At 35.5% G+C, this 24,098-nt stretch overlaps 4 protein-coding genes across 4 annotated transcripts; all 4 read left to right on the forward strand.

Moving 5' to 3' along the window:
• Window positions 1-1,227: 1,227 nt before the first annotated feature.
• LOC125839770 (uncharacterized) lies at window positions 1,228-8,904 on the forward strand. The gene is made up of 3 exons (XM_049518771.1): window positions 1,228-1,528; window positions 8,016-8,208; window positions 8,475-8,904. Exons 1-3 carry the CDS (start codon window positions 1,475-1,477, stop codon window positions 8,603-8,605), a joined length of 378 nt encoding a protein of 125 aa, XP_049374728.1. The 5' UTR covers window positions 1,228-1,474; the 3' UTR covers window positions 8,606-8,904.
• Window positions 8,905-9,610: 706 nt separating this feature from the next.
• Window positions 9,611-10,340, forward strand: LOC125839767 (putative glycine-rich cell wall structural protein 1). Its single transcript, XM_049518767.1, has 2 exons — window positions 9,611-9,807; window positions 9,913-10,340. Exons 1-2 carry the CDS (start codon window positions 9,669-9,671, stop codon window positions 10,338-10,340), a joined length of 567 nt encoding a protein of 188 aa, XP_049374724.1. The 5' UTR covers window positions 9,611-9,668.
• A 1,138-nt stretch (window positions 10,341-11,478) lies between these two features.
• LOC125839731 (nuclear pore complex protein NUP133) lies at window positions 11,479-19,184 on the forward strand. The gene is made up of 8 exons (XM_049518719.1): window positions 11,479-11,756; window positions 12,260-12,384; window positions 12,596-14,422; window positions 15,181-15,899; window positions 16,155-16,307; window positions 16,431-16,761; window positions 17,031-17,098; window positions 18,044-19,184. The coding sequence occupies exons 1-8, from the start codon at window positions 11,566-11,568 to the stop codon at window positions 18,596-18,598; spliced, it is 3,969 nt and encodes a 1,322-aa protein (XP_049374676.1). The 5' UTR covers window positions 11,479-11,565; the 3' UTR covers window positions 18,599-19,184.
• Window positions 19,185-20,485: 1,301 nt separating this feature from the next.
• LOC125839763 (chlorophyll a-b binding protein 4, chloroplastic) lies at window positions 20,486-21,616 on the forward strand. The gene is made up of 2 exons (XM_049518764.1): window positions 20,486-20,849; window positions 20,964-21,616. The coding sequence occupies exons 1-2, from the start codon at window positions 20,704-20,706 to the stop codon at window positions 21,613-21,615; spliced, it is 798 nt and encodes a 265-aa protein (XP_049374721.1). The 5' UTR covers window positions 20,486-20,703; the 3' UTR covers window position 21,616.
• The last annotated feature ends 2,482 nt before the right edge of the window (window positions 21,617-24,098 follow it).

Below are 24,098 nucleotides of genomic sequence, written 5' to 3' on the forward strand. Positions count from 1 at the left end.
TACCAACATAGAAAGTAAATGAATGGTAAAGTAGGACCATATTGATTAAAGAAAATAAAGTTTGGACCTTTATTAATGTTATTTTCTTTCCAATTAAATTACTAACTTGTTTAAACTCTTTTAAACTTATCCATCAAATAAATTAAAACTCAGGAATTTCATCCTTTATTTATGTCTTTATACGGGACATATTTTAATTTGGACGAGATTTATTAAAATATGATTTAAGGTGGGACAAGAGTAAATATGATCCCTTTTGAGAAAATATATATCGAGGATATTAGGGATGACAATAGGGCGGGCCAAATGCAGGGCGGGGATATATTTAAGGTTATGCGGGGTGGGAGGGATGTGGGATGGGTTAAACTGTTTTTTTTAAAAAAAAAAAACTAATGCAGGATGGGGTGGGTTGCGGATATATGTGTTTTTGTGCGGGTTCAAACTTAATTTTAATTTTTTACATATTATATCACTTATTAATAAAGTGATAGAACATTATTTATTAAGACAATTTCTTTAAAACTACTAAAATATTGAAGATAGTAAATAAAAATAGTTCAATAAAAAATAATACAATTTCTTACGCATTTTCCAGTTGACCTCCAAAAAACAAAATTTTAAGTCCTTATCTATTAAATTAATATAACTTAAAAAAATAAATTTGTTTTAATAATTTTATTTTTAGTATCAAACTTAACTAGAAAAAGAAAATATTAAACAAATTATGCAGTGTGGATGGAGCGGTTGAAAATAAAAAAAGGTATTATGCAGAGCAAATTAAAAAAATTGCGAGTCTCAATCCGCCCCATTGTCATCCCTAGAGGACATGAGTGCTTAATGTTAAGTAACATAACTCTTTAGACCTTTACAAGGATAAATATAATCTTAAAATTAGATAAAAATGTCAGACATAACTTATTTTGTGAGAGTATAGGAGTAAATATGACCATTTTCAATAAAATAATGCATTAAAATTCACTCATAACTAATTCATACTTTACTAATATCTCCGTAACTCTAACCAATTACCAAACGACCGAAAAAGGGAAATTATTATTAAACATATATAAACACACATATAATTCAGCAAATGCTAATAATAGTCAACGGGGCCTATATGTAGGGCCTACGTGGTTACCAAAAAGCACAGCTGACACTACACTTTCAAGAAAAAGGGAAACCAATAAAATCACTCTCAAACACATTATACACTTTTCCTTTTTCTCTCTCACACACACTCAATTCTCTCTGCAACAAACATAGAAAGCCAAAAAATTCCCAATTTGCACAGTGGAAAAGAAAAACAAAAACACTTGGTTGATTAGGTATGTTTTTAAGAGTGTGGGAGTGTTTGTTTGGTAGTTAATTAGTATTGTGAATGGAAAAAAAATAAATATCTTTTTGATCTAATCTTGATTTTCTCTTCAGCTTCTTTTACTCCCTTTTTTTGGGTTGGGAATTGCTATTTGACTCTATGAGCAAAGAAAGGCCACCAGAGCCACTGGATTTCTTTATTTGGACTGTTGAGGTATGGGGTTTCTTTCTTAATTTTTGATTTATTAGTATTCCAGATCTTGGGAGTAGCTATGATATTATGATTTTGTAATGAGGGTTTTCTTGATTATTGGATGTTGAATGTTATTTGATTTGTGTATATTGATGAGTTTTCTTGATAATCTGCTGATGAGGTAGGTGTCAGCAGTTAAAAGAAATGCACTGTTTATCAATTTTTGACCTTGCTGTTGAACTTTGTAGGCATATGATAAATTCTGCTAATGTGTATGCTGTCCGTACACCATGATTATCAAAAAGAACACTTATTGATTTGGAAAGCAAGTAAATAGGTTGTTCACTAAAAACACTAGCTCATCTGTCATAACATTGGTAAATAGAGTTAGTTGATACTTGTTGCTGGTGGGAGGTGACAAGTATCTCATGGAATAGTTGAGGTGCGCAAAAGCTGGCCCGGTCACTATAATCATCAAAAAAAATATAAAAAATATTGATTGTTCACTATAGGACTCTCTTAGTGAGTCCATTTATATGACCATGGCTTATTGACATTTCTATTTGTTGGAATTTGTTTTATAAAATCTTGGGTTTACACGTTTCGTGTAATTTTGCTCTGGATTCTTAAAATATGTGAGTTGTGGAAAATTTGAAGTAAGATATGCGGAGTTAGATATCCCATATAGTACATATTGCAGCTTTTTCAAAATGCAACGAACCACTTAAACAAAATATATAAATATAAAGATTACAATTGCAATTGCACTTGATGACTTGTCATGGTTTGAAAACAACCAATGATCACATTATTATGTACAATCTTAAATACTTCATCCTCTTTATAACAAACTAAACAATTATTCGAAAAGTCATCACCAATTCTTTATCTTCCTTCAGCAGTATGGTGGACCATTTGGAAGGAAAGGAACGCAAGGATTTCTGAAAACAGAATAGAATCTGTAGTCAATACCAAGTACAAATGTTTATCCCAATTGTTTTTTTGGTGTAACATGGAAATTATAGAGGCCATAATAGAATTTTTGAGTTCATTACACAATACGCAAAGTTGCCACCTTATGTAAATTCCTCACAACACCTTCTGGGTGCTGAACATTTCATGCATTATCTTTTACCAATCATAAAAAAATTTGCTTGTAAAATCATTTTGATGAACTTCACTGAAACTCTTCCAGTGTTGATTCTGAAAGGTACTCATTTGGCATATTGCTTTGCTCATTTATTGCAATTAACTCTTGTAGTTGTTGCCAAGAAACATTCTAATGTGGATAATATTTTTAAAATCTTGAATATTGCTGGAGGTTCTATTAAGCGTAAGGAGATGATCAAGCAAAAAACTAATGGAATTACTAGTGCTTGGTGAAGTGTATATGGGTCAAGAACTTGAACTTCAAAGACCAGGTGATATCCATTAGGGATCTCATTTTAAGACAATGCGTAACTTTCTTTCTTTATTGTCATGTACTTGGAATTCTTGCAACAAGGGTTCAATCTATCATGAGAAAGTAATGACAAAAGGTCTAGTAGAAAAATAAGATTATATGAATTTGTATATTTGATGTTGAAAGTGTTGACAATTACATATGATTTTAATATGCTTAAAAAAAAACCAAGATATTGCAAGTGTTATGAAGCTTGTTGATTTCACAAAGAGGCAATTGCAATCGAGAGGGATTCTAAATGGAATTCTCTCATTTTGTAAGCATGGAATTGTGATCTCAGAAATGGATGAGAAGTATGGTCTTGGAATTTAAAGCGTAAGAGCTCAAGTGTTACATATCCTCATCATTTGTGTGTAAAAGTTCTTTATGTTGTTATTGATTTGGAATTCTTAGAGCTCAACAACGCTTTTAATGAAGTGAATGTTAATGTGCTTTTTGGTATGCCTAGTTGAGCCCCAATTATTCTTTTGCTAATTATGATAATAACTAGATCATGAAATTTTTGAAGCTTGAAGATCTCAGTTTTGAGATTAACAACTATATTGATTATGTGCAAGAAGTGGATAATTCCTTTTCTAACTTTGAGATCTTTCAAGACATTGGTTGAAACATATATGCATACTTGTTTATTTGCTTGTTAAGTTTGATTTACATGTTGCTACTGCAACAACAGAGCTTTTTCTTCTAGGAAGTTTATTAAAAATGACTTGTGAAGCAGCTGGTGATGACTTTTTGAATGATTGTCCAGTTTATCATATAGAGAATGAAGTATGAAAGTGTACCTAATGAGGGGATCGTTAATTGTTTTCAAAACATGATAAGTGGTCGAGTGCAATTGTAATGTCTACATTCAGATATTGTGTTTATATGGTTCGTTACTATGATAACAAATTTCTTGTTACTAACTCATCAGAAAAACAATCTTCTTGTTATCAGATTCCGTTGCCTTCTGCATCACGATTACTAAGAACTAAGAAGTTCATCTGACAGTTGCACAAATACCGCACGGAGTTTCAAAATATAGGTTCCATTGGACTCAGTTAGTATTTCTTTCATATTTTTGAAAAACACTTACTTCTCAGGTGGCTACATCCTATATACCTCAGTAGGAGCTAGTTTATCAATTACATCCTTAATAATACAAGCACATGTAGTATCGTTGTTGCGCACTATTTCGTGACATAAAAGCCCATCTACTAATATGCATGGACTTCTTATCTTAAAAAATGCATAGAATAATCAGTTTAAGTGATGAAGATTACTTAGCTGGATAGTTTTACTGATTTTTTGCAATTTCGAGTCTTTCTCTAGATGTCTAATGATAGAATGAACAGGAGGATAGACAATACTTTTGGGTCTTTACTTCATAGTAGTATATGTAGTATCTCGTGTAGAATTAGAAGATTGCACTAGGACCCCTAGGAGGAGGTGGAGAACAGTTCAGCAAGTTAGAATGACTTTACATGTGTGATTGTGATCATCAAGAATGCTATCTTGTATAGATGCTGGTTAGCTTCCTGGCTAATATACACCAGAAAGTTTTTATTCTGATCATCAAGAATGCTATCATCTTGTAGATGCTGGTTAGCTGCCTGGCTAAGATACGGCAAGAGATGTAAACCTGCCCAATCTTTGCTACATATTAATCCTTCTTTAGTCTTCAGTAGATATGGAATACATTGAGATGCACACAAGAATATGTAGTCATTTTGGGTTGTGTGAGCTTCAACATAGCCAATGAGCAGGACTTGATAATGGTCTTATGAAATAGAAGATAGTCGTGACTTGTTGATTGGAGAAAATAGTTCTCTTTGGATCTTTTCTTGGGGATGATTTACAAAGTTATACTTTGTACTTCTAAAGAAATAGCTCATTGGACTTCAACATATAAGGTCGCTTTAATGGTACTTCTATCTTTTCTGGTAAAAATAGTCTAGAGTTTGGGGATAGCATGTAAGATGCTTTGTGATGCTCTTTTGCTAAAAGTTGATCTGTTAATTCTACTATCTTTCTTGAATAGCTCAGTTGTAGTGACTGAGATGTCATCATAATGGAATATCCTGTACATCTTTTCCAGCCAAAGCAATATAATATAATTGCTGTGTTTCATTTCGACACAATTTTATCATCTTTTTCATTATAATTGAGTTGTAATATTCTTCCAGTTTCTCCCTAGTTTTATAGCATATTGAAATATAAAAAATTAAATGCGCCTTCCACTTTTAGTCCATATACTTGTATTCTTTGTAAGGTCAACCATGAGTTACTGAAAAATTACATACATGCATCAGTCTACTTTGTGAATCGGTTTTCACATTTAAAATATCTATATGTGAAAAGAAACTAATATGTGTTATAAGATGGAATTTAAACTTGAAAGTATTACTTGGACTCTGGGCCTCAACTATTAGCCATCTGCAAAAGTTGAGGACTTTGCCCTTTTAGATGGTGGAGACATTAGTACATGAACATGGTGATGATTTTTTCTTTCTGTACTAACAAGAGCTACTTTAACGGCCAACTTTCCCTCTAAGGTTGGTACCTCGAAAAGTGATTTGCTGAACCACACGTCTCTGAATTTGAATTGTGAAAGTCATATTTGAGTATCATAACTAGAGAAAATTCTAGCCTTTTAACATATAAAATAAGTTTTAAGATTTTGCTTTTGGAGATACTTGTAAGTATGACCATTAGATTTTAAATGAGATTTAAGGCATTTAATGGATTATCTTCATTTCTTAGTGAGAAAATGAAGAGCATATAGAGCTAAAAGTGGAGTGTGTATAGCACTCGCCTCTGGAAATTGTAGCACTTTCTTTTTTGTTTGTGCACTCATTCCAGCTAACTATAAAGGGTTTAAGTTAATTCTAGTGGTTAAATTGACTAGTTCTATAGTATTTTTCAAACAATAAAGATACTCCTTCCATCCTACTTTATGTTACACCATAAGACTATGAAAGAAATTCAAAAGGTTAATTTGACTTGTACGTTGTATTAGAAGCAGTAGAAGAAAATATTGACATAGTTGTCGAAAAGTTAGTTGAGAAAATAACATATAAAAAATTAATTTGAACAGTTAAATGAACTAACATTTTTTTTTTTTTGGAGAACTATGAGAATTGTATGATATAATTTTACTTTTGTATCTCAAGTTGACCGTTCTTTCTATGTTGGATTGTTCCAATTTGTTTCCCCTTTCCTAAAATGAAAACTAATTCTAAAAATTGTTCCATTTTTTCAAAATATTAATTTGTCTGTACTTTTGAAATATAATGAAATCTGAGCTCTTACCTTAATAATTGCGACAAAAGTCGATGATAGTCCTAAATTTGGATGAAGGAATTTTAGTAGAATTGTTGAATGTATTTGGATGTCCTGAAATAGAAAGATTGCCGTATTAATTGGGATGGATAGAGTAATAGTTAAGCTCTGATGATCAAGAGCTGAGGATAACCATCTAAATTGCAATCATAAATTATCCCAAGGTCAGTTAATATTGGATAGAGGGAGTATAATGTATGTCATGACTTCCAAAATGGCAAGTCTTTTGGTGTAAAGCTTCATAAGAAATGTGAATTATACTGGGTGAAATGAACTTTAGGTGTCGTTATTTACCTCTCAGGTCATGGCATGGAAGTCATACAATCAGATTTATGCCCCCGAAGGCTAAAGAAATGTAGTTAGGACTTAGGGGTTAGTCAATCTTCCGAGGGGAGGTATAATGTTTATAAATATACCTTGTAAATAAAGGGGTGAGGTAGACATCGTGATTTACCTCTTAAGCATTGACATGAAGGCTTGTGATTTGTGGAAGCCTAAAGAGGTAGATAGGAGTTTGCCATTCTCGAAGGGGTTCTATACCTGACAATGCGATTGCCAAAGTTTCAAGCTTGTTTTGACCTACAGCCTACAGGTATCAAGTTTCTCATATATACCTTGCAGGTGATTGCAATGCAGAAGCCCTTATTTACCTTTTAAGTAGTGACAAAAAAATCATATGATCGAATTCAGGTATGAAAGAAACCTGGATAGGTTTATAGGAGTTTATCATTCTTCAAAGAGGACAGACGCATGATAGAATCTGGCTTGAATTCCATGAATTTGCTTTGAAATCCTTGAATGTGTGTGTACATATACAATCTCCACAATGTCTAATGAGCAGATTGTGCTACAATTGAAGTGATCACTCATTTGATAAAGGGGTTAGCATCAATGAATATCTAAAGAGATCCGTAGTAATTCATCCTTCTTTGAAGAGGAAGCACATGTGTAGGCTAGCATCAATTCCTAGAAGTGCCTGATTAATTATCTTCTTGAGAATTGAAACTGACTAAGTGACTATTTGAGTAGATACTCTCCTCGTTTTTCAAATCATTTTTAGCACAAGCTACACCGAGTATGCTTTAAGCTGGTGTGATTAGGGGTCATTTGGTAGCTGGTTAGGAGCTAAGTTATTCATGTATTAAATCCTGCATAAGTAATACCATGTTTGGTTTGTTATTTAGAAATCTGCATGTATAAGTTATGAAGGAATCTATATATTTAACCAAAACATGAATAACTAAACCTTGCATAAAATAATATATAGATTTCCTCATAACTAATCAATGTATTACTAATATTTGCATACCTGTAACCAGCTACCAAAGGACCCCAAGTACATGAAAAGAAGTGTTTTATTCCTACTGCAAGATTTGCACGCTTTCTTTTGTCCTCTTTCATGTATTCACATTTAGTTTTTTTCATCCACAACTTCATCAGACATGGAGCCAGATATTCACTTCACAATTGCTTTCCTGGGGCTTTAATCCACACTCATCAAGTTGATGAAGATCTTCCTTGCGCCTAATCCACCCCCAAATAAAATTATAAATTAAAAATAGTAGGAAATAGTAGAGTTCTTTCCCAGCTCTTTTCAGTGGTTTGGGGATGGCAATGACATGCTACACAGCAAGGAGATGTGTATCTTGTTCAACGAAATAAAAAAAATGAGAAGGAAATGTATCTTGTTCAATGCCGGATTTATGTTGCTAATTTTGCTGGCAGGATGTTGGTCTATGGTTGGAAGAAATAAATCTCGGTGGCTATCGTCAAATTTTCAAAGAGAATGGTGTTAATGGGGAGTACTTGGAGGGTATGTCTATGTTCACGACTGAACAGATACTAAGGTTTATAAGAAGGTGTCACATGAAATGGGGAGACTTCATAACACTGTGCAAGGAGCTCAGGAGGATAAAAGGTGCATCTAGTCCCCTACCCCTTCCATCTCTCTATCTCTTTATTAATTTTAACTGTTATCTGTCCTGTGCTTTTCCACTGTCTCAAGCATGACTTAGTTAATCAAAAAGACTTTGAGGATGTTGTAGACTCAGAGTGCTGTTACCAGTAACCATTGATAAGCAAAACATCAGTGAATCTTCTGTTGCTTTAAAGGATGACTATAATGTTAATGTATTTTTTGCTATACTTTAGTACACTTTCATTGATTCAACTCATTTCATGTAGTGGCTTGCTTGAAGGGAGAGCAAAAAGTTCGCCAACCTTGGTGGGCACCGTCATGTCTCTCTATAGTATTTACCAAGGTGGCCAAGCGTAACAGGCAGTCTAGAGTGGTTTCGCTGAAGCTGGAACCTTGACACTGATATTGCCCTTGTGTATGTATGTTTAAGTTGTATCTTAAGAGGACAGGGAGTAGGAAAATCACTTGCCTACGTATAATTTTTCGCTTTCTCTCCCCTGTCCAAGCATTTCTTATACATAGTTTTGTAGTCTGTCTTTGTTCTAAATTAGTTGTGATGAATATATACTTAAATGAAGCAAAGAGATACACTTATGTAAATCTCAACCTGCGCTATTCATATTGAAAAAAAAATTGCTACTCCAATACTTTGGTGCAGATTGGATGATGTTGTTATAGAAATTTGCTTATTTTGTAGTGAGACTGAATCCTAAAATCTGGTGTCCACTGTCCACCTTATGCCAAACAGTTCTAGATTTTCAAAAAACATCGAATCATCATTTTATTGTCGTAGCTTTGATGTATAAACAAAATTGATCTTTGTATTAAAATTGGTTATAATAACATTTTCTCATTATATAATCTCCGTATACAGTTTAACTAATAAAATGTTTGGTTTCTAATGTTCAATTCCATCTAATGTATTGAGCCTTTTGTATGTAATCTTACTTTGCATTTCTACAAGAGGTTATTTCACCGCTTGAATTCATGATCTTCTTGTCGCTTAGAACCAACTCTTATGGGATATTTTATTCGGGATAATATCTAAGAACATGTACAATTAATTACCATAACGTAACTCTTCTTAATCACATTCAACTCTACTATGCTTCTGACGTTTTCATTTTGTAAATGTGATATTAATTACATTCATTAACAATGTATGTTACCTTACCACTAATCTATAGTATTTAAATCGTCCTAAACATCACAGATTATTCATCCAAGTGCTAATTAGCTCTTCCCTCAGGTCACTTCAGCTCAAAACACACACGAGAGAAAGAGCCAAGGTAAGAAGCAATTCTCATCTTAATTTGTTGTTAATTCTACACAATTATATTTTCCATTCTTATATATATTTTTTTCAAATATGTGCTGTACCTGCCGCTTTCTGAATAGTACGAGTACTTACTAACGAGGCTGTGGTACTTACTGGTGCAGTGTTAGCCGCAACTACGAAGATGAGTAGCAGGTTGATTATTTTGTTTGTTGTGTGTGTTCTCGTGCAAGCGACATATGCAAGGAAGCTTCTTCAGTTTCCATCCATGGACATCCCCGGCATTGGCGGACTTGACAAAATTATGGGAGGTATTGTAGGCGGTGGTGGTGGAGGCGGAGGAGGAGGTGAGAATGGTGGATCTGGTGGAGGGATGGGAGGTGGCATTGGTATTGGATCAGGTAGCGATGGAGGTGGTGGAGGCGGAGGCGGAGGCGGTGGCGGTGGTGGTGGAGGAGGAGGAAGTGAGAATGGTGGATCTGGTTGGGGAATTGGAGGTGGCTATGGTAGAGGATCAGGCAGCGAAGGAGGCGGCAGTGGTGGTGGCGGCGGTGGAGGAGGAGGAGGTGCGGATGGTGGATCTGGTTGGGGAATTGGAGGTGGCTATGGTAGAGGATCAGGCAGCGAAGGAGGCGGCAGTGGTGGTGGTGGTGGCGGAGGAGGAGGAGGAAGTGCGGATGGTGGATCTGGCTGGGGAATAGGAGGTGGCTATGGTAATGGATCAGGTAGCAATGGAGGCAGCGGAGGTGGCGGTGGTGGCGGCGGAGGAGGAGGTGAAAATGGCGGTAGTGGTTTTGGTGTCGGAGCAGGTGAAGGCCATGGAGTTATGGCGGCAATTGATCCAGTTGAAGTTTAAAATACGCCTCTTTATACGGCTTTGGTGATCACATTAAACTATATTCTTTCATGAACCCCTTTTCACTAAATAAATAGCGATTCATAATTTTGTCAATTTTGAGCTTAAGAGTTGTTCTTAAAGTTATGTATGGAGTACTCTTCATTTGACATATGTACCTACAATATAATTAAATTCAATAAATGAAATTTAGAAAATTTAAAAAACACTCTATTTTAATTACGACATGTTACTCTATTTTAATTATAAAAAAAAAAGTTCCATTCTATCCATCCTTATTATATTTGAGCCTCATTTCTTCATCTTAACTTAACTCGCATAATTCATTCTTAATGGTGTCCTTCCATCAGTTCTTTAAAGTTTCAACCTTGTAATCATACCTCAAAATCCATTTTGATCCACCCATTTTAGCTAAGTAAAATTTGATGAAATTATTAACCTGCCTCTTTGGTGATTGAGCTTATTTTAGTTGTTTAAATCTAGTCAAAATCGTTTATTTGCCTATGGACAACTATACTTCCTTAAATATAAGTGGTTTAATATAAAATAAAGATGTATAAATATTTTGTATTGCTAATTAGAATAAGGTGTATATTTATGGATCATTTTTGAATTGTGCTATGAATCAACTCGGACTAGGAGAATATAGCTGGTCAAGTTAAACATTAGTTCATCAATAAATACAACTCTTACCATCGTAAAAGTTTCAGCCTTTCAATCATACTCCTCCCGACAACCACCTTGATTCACTCATTTTAGCCAAGTAAAACTTGGAGGGGTAGGGGTGGGGGTGGGGGGGAGTCATTAGCCCGTCTATTTGATAATTGAGCCTATCTGGATCAGTCTAAATTCAGCCAAAAACATTCATTAGCCTACTAACAATTATACTTTTCTAAATATAAGTGGTATAATCTAATTATACGCCTAGTAAAATTAAAAAAACAAAGCTCTTCATATTCTTCTTCAAAAAAAAAAGAAGGTAAAATGCAAAAAATAGAAGAAAAGCAAAAAGACCACCGGAGAAAAACGAGCACAGCAGCACCCTAACCGCTGCCATATTTTTCAAAAATCTGAAAGTCTCTTCAGATTCTGCTTTCAAGTTTCTAATCTCTTACTAAGTGAAGTCTTATATTTAGCTTTCGCCATTAAAGAAACTAGCAAGCATTAATACGCCATTCTTATACTCAAACCCCTTTAAACCCTACTTCTCATTCCCTTAACCAAAATGTTCTCTCCGGGAACAAAGAGATCAAATTTCAGTGCTCGTAAGAGTGGCCGTGAAAAACCTACTACTGGTTCACCGGTGACGCCGTTCACCGAGAATAGAAAGCCGCTTGATGATAATTCTCCTATACCTAATCGCCCTAATACTGGTACTCCTGCTCCCTGGGCTTCCCGTCTTTCTGTTCTCGCCAGGTAAGACACACACGCACTCAAATTCACTTCTTATATATTTTACATTGCGCATATGTTCACATAAATTGAACTAATGTTGATGTTTATCTCATTAGGAAGTTTGCGCTTCTAGTTTAGACTTTAGATGTACTCTGGATCGTGAAATGGTTATGTAATTATCCTGGTGGTACTATTGATTGCATTATGTAGTTCTATAGTTAGCTGAATGCTTTTGCTTGTTTTCATTTTTTACTTGGTTATTCTGTTTGTTTTTAGATAATGCAATTCTGCTCAGTTTTTCAATTTGACATGTTTATCTCACTAAATTAAAAGATTACAGTGTTTCAAATATTGCGTATTTATTTGTTTTGAGCTTTCTTACTAGGAAACAAATATGTGGTTGGACCTGCATATTTATTGTGAGGGTGGTTGTGGTTAGTTAATTGTTAATGAAAGGATATAAGTTGTAGAAGTATATTTGAATGGAAACTGATTAAGATAGTGTTTGTTGTTAATTGTCATAGAATCCCACCTGCGAAGAAGAGTGATAAAGGAGAAGAGACTGATCCAATTCAACCTGTCTATGTCGGAGAGTTCCCACAAGTCCTACGCGATGAACAGGACATTTTGCTTCAGAAATATGCTCCTGGTTAGTGAATGAGCTGATAACCTGTCTTGTTTGCTTTCACTTGTTGATCAGTACTGCTTTCAGAAAATAGTTTTTCTTAGTTGTGTCCCATTTTTCAATAATTAAGATAGAGTAATAAATTCCAATATTCCCCAGTGCTTTGAATGCCTGCTACCATGAAGTGTTATTCTTGAGTGATTGATTTTGAGATGACACTTTTGCTTTTGTTAAGGTAATGCGTCCATCTCTGGCGGAATGGATAAGGAAACTTCCTTGGCGTGGGTTATATGTGGCAACAAACTCTTTGTTTGGAGTTACTTATCACCTACAGCTTCTAGGAACTGCATTGTTCTTGATCTTCCTTCGATGATGTCTGAAAATGAAGATACTGGAAAATCTTCTAATGATTGGTTTGTTTGTCTCATCAATTGGGATAGGAATACCAATAAAGTTTCCCCACAGTGCAGTTCTGCTGGTATTGTTGCCTGTAATCGGAGAACTCGAAATCTCGTATACTGGCCAGATATCTACTCTGCAACTCAGAATGAACCAGTAGTAAGTTTTCCCGAGGAGTCTGAGGTGAGTTGTTCTTCTGATGTGAAAGGCACCCCAACCAAGTTGCGGCAGCAGAATAAACCTGGGAGCAGTGTTACTCATTCAAATTCTCTCAACTGTTTGATTGCTTGTGCCGTCCCTGAGGCTCATCACAATCATGCCTCTGTTGCTCTTGCTTGTAGTTCTAATGGCGAACTTTGGCAATTTGTCTGCAGCCCCAGTGGTATTCAGCGCAGAAAGATGTATGAGGACACGTTAAGTAAGAACTCTCAAGGAAATGATGGTGGGCAGTTCTTTGGAGGCAGGGGTTACCCTAGATCACTGGTTTGGCAGTCTCGTTCCCATTCTTTGGACAAGTCCAACAGGCAGTTTCTTTTATTGACAGATCATGAAATACAATGTTTTGCTATTGAACTTTCTCCCTCTTTCAATGTTTCTAAGATCTGGACTCATGAAATCGTTGGCACTGATGGTGATCTGGGTATCCAGAAGGATCTGGCAGGGCAGAAGCGTATTTGGCCTCTGGATTTGCAGATTGATAATGATGGCAAGGTTATTACTATTCTCATTGCAATTTTTTGCAAGGATCGGATCACCAGTTCAAGCTACACTGAGTATTCACTTCTAACCATGCAATATAAATCTGGAGTGAATGTCTCCTCAGAATGTTTGCAGCCACATGAAAGGATTTTAGAGAAAAAGGCTCCTATCCAAGTGATAATTCCTAAAGCTAGACTTGAGGATGAAGAGTTTTTATTCTCTATGAGATTGAAGGTTGGGGGTAAGCCAGCTGGTTCAGTGATCATACTTTCTGGTGATGGCACTGCAACTGTCTCACATTACTGGAGAAATTCTACCCGTCTTTATCAATTTGATCTTCCATATGATGCTGGAAGGGTTCTTGATGCATCAGTTTTCCCTTCCGATGATGGTGAGGATGGCGCTTGGGCTGTTCTAACTGAAAAAGCCGGAGTTTGGGCTATACCTGAGAGGGCAGTTTTACTTGGTGGAGTTGAACCACCGGAGAGAAGTTTGTCACGTAAAGGAAGCTCTAATGAGAGGTCCTCTCTGGAAGATAGGAAAAATTTATCTTTTGCAGGTAATATTGCTCCAAGAAGGGCGACTTCAGAAGCATGGGATGCTGGAGATAAACAAAGGCCTGGTCTAACTGGAATTGCACGTCGAAATGCTCAAGATGAAGAATCTGAAGCTTTACTAAATCAGCTTTTCCATGAGTTTCTTTTATCTGGGCATGCGGATGGTGCTTTCGATAAACTGAAGACGTCAGGGGCATTTGAAAGAGAGGGTGAAACAAATGTTTTTGCAAGGACAAGCAAATCAATTGTGGATACCCTTGCAAAACATTGGACAACCACCAGAGGTGCTGAGATTGTGACTTCGTCTGTCGTGTCCTCGCAACTTTTGGAGAAGCAGCAGAAGCATAAAAGATTCCTTCAATTCCTGGCTTTATCCAAGTGCCATGAAGAACTATGTTCTAGACAGAGTATGACCTCTTCACCATATTATATTTGCTTCTTCCTCTTAGGCCTCCAAGTGTGGTTGAACTAAGTGTATTTGGTAAGACGAAAGTAATTTTTATGGAAATATATACACACTGCTACACATATTAAGATAATATCCACTCTATTATTCTTACCCATTGTTAGTCCTTGGTTAAGTTCAACAGAAAAAAAAAATCATTTACAATCAAAAGATTAGTTAATGCTTCATGGCTCACAAAATACACGTTCAAAAGACTAGTCGAGAGGATTTAGAGGATAAAATCTGTATATATAGCAAAAGAAAACATTAAATGTAATGCACAAAGAAATGAAGGGTATAAATCAGTAGATTTATATTACCTCAAGTGCAGCAACATTTCTATGCCCAGTAGCTTCACCTGTAAATTGGATATTCAAAAATATGTATCAGCCTGTCCTGGCCTGCTCCGCGTATGGTCAAACCTGCCCCGTTGCCATCGGTACCCTTGGAGATCACAGGTACTGCTGAAGGCAAGTCAGACTAACTAGCTTCCAATATTCCTTGATTGGTCTAATTAGATGATCGATTACAGTCCTTACTATGATTAATAAGCAGTTATTGCCAGGATGCTATTTGCTTATCTTAAATCATTTTACTGCAACAGCATAAGTTAACGACTGCAAAAGCATATTGTCTACATGCTTTTCTGTGCTCCTTATATGCTAATGCATTTTTTTCTCTTAGAAACCATGGGCCTAAGAGTTTTACAATCTGTGACAGGGCATGCTTTGCATATTATCATGGAACATGGTGAAAAACTTGCTGGCATGATCCAATTGAGAGAGTTGCAGAACGTGCTCAATCAGAACCGTGCCTCAGGAGCTGGCTCTTATTCAACTACTGAGATGTCGGTTTCTGGTTCCCTGTGGGATGTCATCCAAATGGTAGGCGAAAGAGCTCGCCGAAGAACAGTTCTTTTGATGGATAGGGATAATGCTGAAGTTTTCTACAGTAAGGTCTCAGACCTTGGCGAATTTTTTTATTGCTTAGAGAGAGACCTCGATTACATTATCAGTGAAAAGATGACAGTTTCTGTTCTATTCCAAAGAGCATGTGAACTCTCCAGTGCCTGTGTGACTTTGCTTCGCACAGCCATGACTTGCAGAAATGAAAATCACCTCTGGTATCCTCCGTCTGAGGGATTGACTCCATGGACTTGTCAAGAAAAGGTGCGGAATGGGCTCTGGAGCCTTGCATATTTTATGCTTCAACTGGTGAAGGAAAATAATTCCCTGGATGATACCGTAAAATTAGATTTTCATGCACACCTTGAAGTTCTATCTGATGTACTATTGGAAGCATATTCTGGTGCTATCTGTGCGAAAGTTGAGCGTGGAGAAGGACACAAAAGTCTGTTAGATGAGTACTGTAATAGAAGAGATGAACTCTTGGAATGTCTTTACCAGCAAGTGAAAGATTTAGTTGAAGGCAAACTACAGGTTGATCTCTCCTTACCTCTTATTCATTTCTCTTGGAAGGTTTGATTTATGTACCAGAAGATATCCCAGCAAAAAAGAGAAAAAAAAGAAAGAAAGAAAATGCAGTAGGTCCTTTTTTTCTCCCCTGTACTTGTCTGTTAGTGTCAGTATACGTAATAAAAGGATTCACCTAAGGATAAGATATTCTTGAAAAGGAATATGGCATTGAGTCTTATCCCAGTCATTTTTTTTGCTCAAACATATTCATCCATGCAGGATTTAGGTGAAGCAGCTGAGGAGCAAAGGCTAGAGATTTTTGGAAAGCTTTCCTCAGCCTTGTTGTCTCTTGCAAAAAGACATGAAGGTTACAAAACTCTATGGAGTATATGCTGTGATATCAATAATACTGACCTACTTAAAAATCTTATGGTAAGTATTTATCTGTTCTGTGTGTGTTTTGCTTGTTTTTGTTTATCTTGGTAAGCTGATTGTAGATCACATGCTTTTTTAGATGTTTGCCTACTTCTGTTTAAAAAGCCTTTTCTTGTGCAGCATGACAGCATGGGACCTAAACGAGGCTTTAGTTACTTTGTGTTTCAACAACTGTATGACAACAGACAGTTCTCTAAGCTTATGAGACTTGGGGAGGAATTTCAGGAAGACCTAGAAATATTTTTGAAACAGCATCAGGATCTCCTTTGGCTTCATGAAATATTCCTTCATCAATTTTCTGAAGCTTCTGAAACTCTACATCTTTTGTCTCTTTCACCAAATGATAGCTCCGCTATGGATACTGAAACCAACTCATTTGGCACCACCATAAAAACAAGTTTGGTGGAAAGAAGGAGGCTTCTGAATCTCTCGAAAGTAGCTGCATTGGCAGGTATTTTTTCCTTTAACTATTTAAATCAAGAAATTTAGAGAAGATTTTGATGAAGTTTGATTAAAATTTCCAAATAGTAAAAATGGCTGATTTATTCTCATTATATCAGTTGATCCCAGATTTGTTATAATTATTTGAGCTTATTGAATCTTTATCTTCTTCATTTTTCCATATCTTTTTAGCAAATTTCATGTTTCCAGTTTATCATTTTCATATTGCTTCTATGCTTTTTACTGGTGACAACTTATGTTTACTTCATCTCTTGGTAGGAAGAAGTGCTAATTTTGAATCAAAGGTGAAGCGCATAGAGGCTGATTTAAAGATTCTGAACTTGCAGGTATCATTTTAGTTTTTTTGCTTATTCGGTTATTGGAGCTGAGGATTTCTGTGTCACCTCAGTATAAGTTGGTGAAGAGAAGATGTACAATGATAAACATAAAAGTTATTAGGACATTAGCCATAATACTAGCAGTGACTATCAATTTCTACCTTACTATCTCGGGGGTTGTTACCCTTAATATGGTCCATCTATCTCTTGACATGAAAATGTGTTGTATGGTTTACTGTTAGGCTGTAATCAGCCAGAGACAGCTTTTCTAAAAGAAAGATATGAGAATCTAATAGGAAATGAGAGGTTTGTTTTAGTTCTGTGGTTGAACAAGCCAAATTTAGTGCCCCATCCAGGCAAATGCAACCAGTCAGTGCCCCACTTTCTGTTTTTGTTATTGTTGTTTTCTGTTTTTTTCTTTTAATGGTCCAGTTGGTTGTTGTGGTGAAGGAACTCTGATAGATGAATATCCTCCTATTCTCTCCATCTCTGTTAACTATTTTCTTTTTAAATAATGGTGTTGTTCGGGCAGTTTGCGCACACCTCAACTATTCCATCGAGTACCTGGTACCTCTCACCTATGTTGCTCGCACTTTTCAAAAATTATGCAGCACCCATGCCAGATTCTTCAAAATACACTTTTGTAGAATCAGACACACACCCATCGACATTTTTGAATAGTCCAAGCAACATAGCCTCTCATTAGCACATACACTAGATAACTTTGCCTACCAAAGACTTAGGCAGATGGGAAAGAAATCAATTAATATTTTCTTGGTCTGTGTTGGAATTTGAGTCGTGGCCTCCAAGGTTTCCACCCATTTTATTGAACACTAAGCCACACCCCTTGGGTGCCCATATATTATCCATATCCATTGTGCTTGATCACTTGTTCTTTGTGTGTGTGCGCGTATGTGCAGGCGTCTCTTATTGTCAATTTTACTTCTCTCGCAGGAAGAAATAATGAAACTCCTTCCGGACGATGAAAGGCAAAATATTAGCCAGCAGCTTCTTCCTCCGGTGGACCTTATTGAATTGTGCCTTAAAACTCAGGATAGGGAGCTTTCGTTGAGAGTTTTTGACATTTTTGCATGGACCAGCTCCTCTTTTATCAAGTCTAATGCAAGCCTCTTGGAGGACTGCTGGAGAAATGCCTCCAATCAGGACGACTGGGAGAGGCTGTATCAAGCATCAGTAGATGAGGGATGGGGTGATGAGGAGACTTTGAGCATTCTAAAAGACACCATTCTTTTCCAGGCTTCCAGCAGGTGCTATGGCCTCAAAGCTGAAACTTTTGAGGGCAATTTCCAGGAAGTGCTGCCACTGAGGCTAGAAAATTCCGAGCAAGTGACTTTAAAGAACATGGAATCCTCTGTGGAAACAATACTGATGCAGCACAAGGATTATCCTGATGCCGGCAAGTTAATGCTCACATCAGTTATGCTAGGAAGTGTTCATTCCGATACCATTAGTATTGTGGAAGAGGAGGGACCTACCCCAATGGAGTAATTGTCCTAGCATTTTGAATGACTGGGACATTTGAGCTAACCCTGCATAATTGCAGTGTTTCTTTTGCCGCTTGAGCATGAGCATGAGCAGCTTGATCTGCAGTTCTTTAACACCGATGGATGAAATTGTATATGGCAATCGTGTTTCTTTATCAGTGCTCGTTGAAGTTGAGTCAATGCAGGGTGAGTGCTTGGAGGTGTCAAACAAAGTTTGTTTAGAATGATTGATGAGCAGTGCCGGAACATTGGGTTCTTTTAAGAGTTCTAAGTCACCAAGCAGGGGAGATTTTGCCTTGTAAATTTAGTTAAAATGTACTTTATGATTTTCTTTTAAAAAAACTTTTGCCTACTTTCGTAGGAGCTCTGTTTTGCTGTCATTCAGACATACTGCGTGTTTATCACAAATCCAAGGTATTTTGGCTTGATGATCACAAGTGACAACTATTAGTCAGGCATATGAGTTTCAGAGAGTTATACTGATTCTTTCAGAAGAAAACAGTGCATTTTATGTTGATTGTGAGGTGTTTGTATATTGTTACAGCAAAGGAGATCATTTCTTGAAATAGAAAAGGGTTATTCACACTTGATATGAGTCGTGATTGGTTTTAAATAATGTAAAAAGGATCAAAATTACCTCAACTATTCAAATTAGAAAAAGATAGATAGGTCAAAAATTTCCTAAACTTATTGGTATTTATTGAACTATAATTATTTTGCGAATGTTATACCTAAACTATTAGTATTTATTGAACCCTTGACTATCATACACTCATGTTAAAAAAATACTCTCGAGAGCAATATGATGTGCTACGTGACATCACACTCCAAAAGGTTTGAAGTGATAGTATATGTTGATTTTTTTTGAGGGAATAGGTTAAAAAATCCATCCAACTATCACTGTTGTTGTGTAAGCAAAAGGGACAAGGAGTCGTAGATCAGGTGAGGTGCATAGACGAGTTTGTACGAACCACCTAAGTGTGGAAGGAATATTAGCTGGCACCACTAACGACAAGTATGGTCCACTGACTCTAGTGGAGCTTTCTTATTGGAAGATGCCTCACTATTATAGTTTATAAATTGTCTACTCTACTCATTTGTAAAGACATTCTGAATTCTAGCATTTTAACATCATTATACAATTTCTTAGAGCTCCAACTTTATATTGTTCACTAAGGTATTATCTTCCAAGCATATTCATTCTCATACATCACCAGAACTAAGTCCAACGTTCTCTATACGCTTCGCTGTCTTACCCTTTCACTTGTATATTTACTTATTAATTTAACAATATTCAAATTGCTACTAAGCAGATTTAAAAGGATTAAATTAAAACGCGTGTTCTAAATCCTATATAAATTTATTTATTTTAATTATACGATTTTACTGATAAAAAAGTCCAAAAGAAGTAATATAACCACCCAATAATATAGATGCGAAAATAAAAAAATAACGACGATTTAAGAAGGTTTTATTAATCTATTCACTTAATTAAGCAAGTTATACCTTATGTTCGATTTTTTGTCCCAAAAATTTCTAGCCTTTAGTATTATATTGATTCACTTTTGCCCCTCAATACTAACACCCACATAAAATAATTTTCATTTGCTGAGTTGGAATATTGATGGGTCCTTGTAAAACTGGTACATTTGTGAAAGATTCTTTTGAAATATTTTCTCCCGTCATTTTATGTGAATTCTTTCATTTTTAATTTACTCAAAAGAATATTATCCAATTATAATTTGAAATAAATTAACTTTAGAAAGCTTAAGATTATTTTAGATCATAAATATCAATTTCTTTTATTATAAATATCATGTCAAATCAAATAATGTCACGATCGGAACCATACAAAATTATTCGGTGGCTGCATATCTGAAACTGAGAGAAAATCTCACCCAACAGATGTCTCAACTCCACGTGGCAGAACAGAGGCCTCTATATGTCATAAGGGAAATCCAAATACTAAACCATAACCAATCAACAATTGCTTAGTTGTACATCTTGTAATCCTCAAAATCCATTAATTTGCATATATATTGCCCCACATCTCCTTCTTCCTTTCATATCATCAGAAAAAAAGAAAAACTTCAGCAAATTAAAAAAAAAATGGCCACTTCTGCAATTCAACAATCAGCCTTTGTTGGTCAAGCAGTTGGTAAATCACAAAATGAGTTTGTTAGGAAAGTTGGTAGCTTCGGTGAAGGCCGTATTACCATGAGACGAACTGTTAAAAGCGCTCCTCAAAGCATCTGGTATTTCTTTCTATCCAAATTTATTGTTTGAAATATTTCTACTAGTATTATAAATACAATCATCCAGTAATTTTGAAATTTCAATCTGAGGAACTTTTTATTTTTATGAAATAGGTACGGAGAAGACCGTCCTAAGTACTTGGGCCCATTTTCAGAGCAAACACCATCATACTTGACTGGTGAATTCCCAGGTGACTACGGATGGGACACGGCTGGACTTTCTGCTGATCCAGAGACATTTGCTAGAAACCGTGAGCTTGAGGTGATCCATTGCCGTTGGGCTATGCTTGGTGCTTTGGGCTGTGTTTTCCCCGAAATCCTTTCGAAGAACGGTGTTAAATTCGGTGAGGCTGTTTGGTTCAAGGCTGGATCTCAGATTTTCTCAGAAGGTGGGCTTGACTACCTTGGAAACCCAAACCTTGTCCATGCCCAAAGCATTCTAGCCATTTGGGCCTGCCAAGTTGTTCTTATGGGCTTTGTTGAAGGTTACAGAGTTGGTGGAGGCCCACTTGGTGAGGGTCTTGACAAGATCTACCCAGGAGGTGCCTTTGACCCACTCGGTCTTGCTGATGATCCCGAGGCTTTTGCTGAATTGAAGGTCAAGGAAATTAAGAACGGACGTTTGGCTATGTTCTCCATGTTTGGATTCTTTGTTCAAGCTATTGTTACTGGAAAGGGCCCAATTGAGAACCTTTCTGACCATATTAATGACCCAGTGGCTAACAACGCTTGGGCTTACGCCACAAACTTTGTACCCGGAAAGTGAAGTAATTAGTAGTATGTAATCTGTAAAATTTGGGCTAATTAATGAAGTTTTATGCTTGTGAAAAATTGGTTTGTACCTTGATGCACTATTTAAACATGCTGATATTTTAACATGTTTCTCAGTGGTGTTCCTTTTTTTACCCCTAAGTATAATATTTGCTTAATGGGTCGTTTGGTACGAGAGACGGGATAGACAATGTTTTTTCATGGATTGGGATAGCTCATATGATTAGTTATATTTATCCATCATTATTGAATTGATGGTGGGATGAATAATTCCGGATCTAGCTTTACCTCTAACCAAATGAAAGATTAATAATCCAACATTTGTTCCAGAATTATTTTCTCTTATTCCTCGTACTAAATCACTTGTCCACACAATGACCTTTGAAAATTGGATTGAAACATAATTATCGTATATTTTTTTAACATAAACCAGTGCTAAGTATGTTTCTCTTTATTTTTATTTTTTTGGATTCTCATTCGGTGTCCGATATCCACATTGGAACCCTACGAAATCCTGATTGGTATCGAAAAATCCATATTGGAGGGTAAAACGCTCCTAACAAAGGCGATTAGAATATCACCTTGAATGAAAAACGAAAATATGAAATAAGAAGGATGAATATCATTAAAACATGTAAAGTTCAGCTGGCAGCAGAAGTCCTTTACTCTGAACTAAGGAAATAAATTACGATAATTCATGTTTTAGTATATAGATGCATACCATAAATTTGAAATTTATGAATAGTAAGGTCAAAGCGTTAGATTAACCGGTGGTTATTAGCATTTTCAGTAATTATATTCAAATATAAGGAAAATATACATATATAATGAATTTCAACCAATCATAATTTTCCAAACTGATAGTGACTATGTCAATTAATTCCTTTTGGACAAGTGTAGCTCCACCACATACTGCATACAGACGAAATTGAAAAACTTGTATGATATTTTTCTCATTTTTGGATTGCAAGTTGATGTGGGGAAAATGGAGAAAATGACCAAAATGATCCTTAACCAGGGCCAGACCCACGGAGAGTTATTCGGGTGTTCGAACACTCAAATATATATATGTAAAAATTAAAAGGTATTTGTATAAAATTAACATAAAACTCTTAATGAACAAATAATTTGACTGATCCACTGACTCTTGAGTGAGTATGTAAGACTATTTTAATATTAGCCTGAATTAGAATATCACTTTTAACATATCTTTTTATATTTTTAACTCCACCACTTAATCTCACTTATTCACTTTGACTAATATAGTTCATATTATCTAAGACAATTCATTATTCATCCAGATTAAATGAATGAATTTGCTAGTCTTCTAAGATTCTTAAAGAAAAAATATCTAATTATCTTATTTGCATGAGTGAAAGAATGATTGAGTCACGACAATACTAAAGGTAGGGTATCATGTCGACTTAACATAATTGGAAGTCTAGAATAAAATTTTATTTAGAGATATAAAATTGAAATGAAATAAATTTCTTTGACAAGATGCACTTATATCGAAAGTGGAATTTTTCAACACGAATTTAATTTAATCGGCTTATATATATCTATAAGATACAAGTTGAGAAACACAAAATTGATAAATAATTTTATATGACCAATTAAATGAGAAAAAAACATAAAGTCACCAGTAAAGTTGTCTCGTATTTGCATAAAGACACCTTAACTTTGGAAGTGTCCTATCACTCCACAGAACTATTTAATATCTTTGTAAATGGGCCATTTTGACCCATTTCCTCGTCTGGGTTGTTACCACGCACATGAGGCAGTGTTTTCACTGTCATTAACCAGCTATAAAGTGACACGTATTGTTTTATTTCTTTATTAATAATTATTTAATTAATTTACATCATCTTCCCCAAATTTAAAGAGAAAAGAGTCGTTGGTAGGTCTAAAATCGATTTCAACTTTTTTTTCCAAAGCAAGCTCAAAGTTGGTGCTCTCTCTTTGAAAAATTCATTCTTTTCCATTATCTTCTTCACCCAAATTCAAAAACCCAATTACCTTTTCTTCATCTTCTTCAACATAGAAGATCCATTTACTTCATCCATTTTTATCACTTTTTTTCTCGTCTCTTGCTTTTCTTTGTTTCTTTTTCTTCTTTTATCCTCTTTTTTTTTTTTAAAAAAAAAAACAAATGTGAACTCCATTATTCGATTGATTAGAGAGTACTATGAAACTCCATTTTTATTCTTATTTTTGGAAAAAATAAAAATAAAGCTAATAAAAATAGATAAAATGAAAATGAAACTAAAAATGAAAAATTAAAAGAATTTAATACGTGGCAAACAACAATTGATGCGTGATTGCACTTCTTTTCTTGCAATTGAGGTTGGGTGAAAAGTAGGATATTTATAACACTCTTAAATTGTTCAATGGGAAAATAGGACACCTACAAAGTTAATGTGTCTTTTTGAAAATTCGAGACAACTTCAGTGGTGACTTTATGTTTTTTCTCCCAAT

Source organism: Solanum verrucosum, unplaced genomic scaffold, assembly GCF_900185275.1.
Source record: "Solanum verrucosum unplaced genomic scaffold, falcon-dt-bn FXZP01000175.1, whole genome shotgun sequence".
In the NCBI taxonomy this organism is placed as follows: domain Eukaryota; kingdom Viridiplantae; phylum Streptophyta; class Magnoliopsida; order Solanales; family Solanaceae; genus Solanum; species Solanum verrucosum.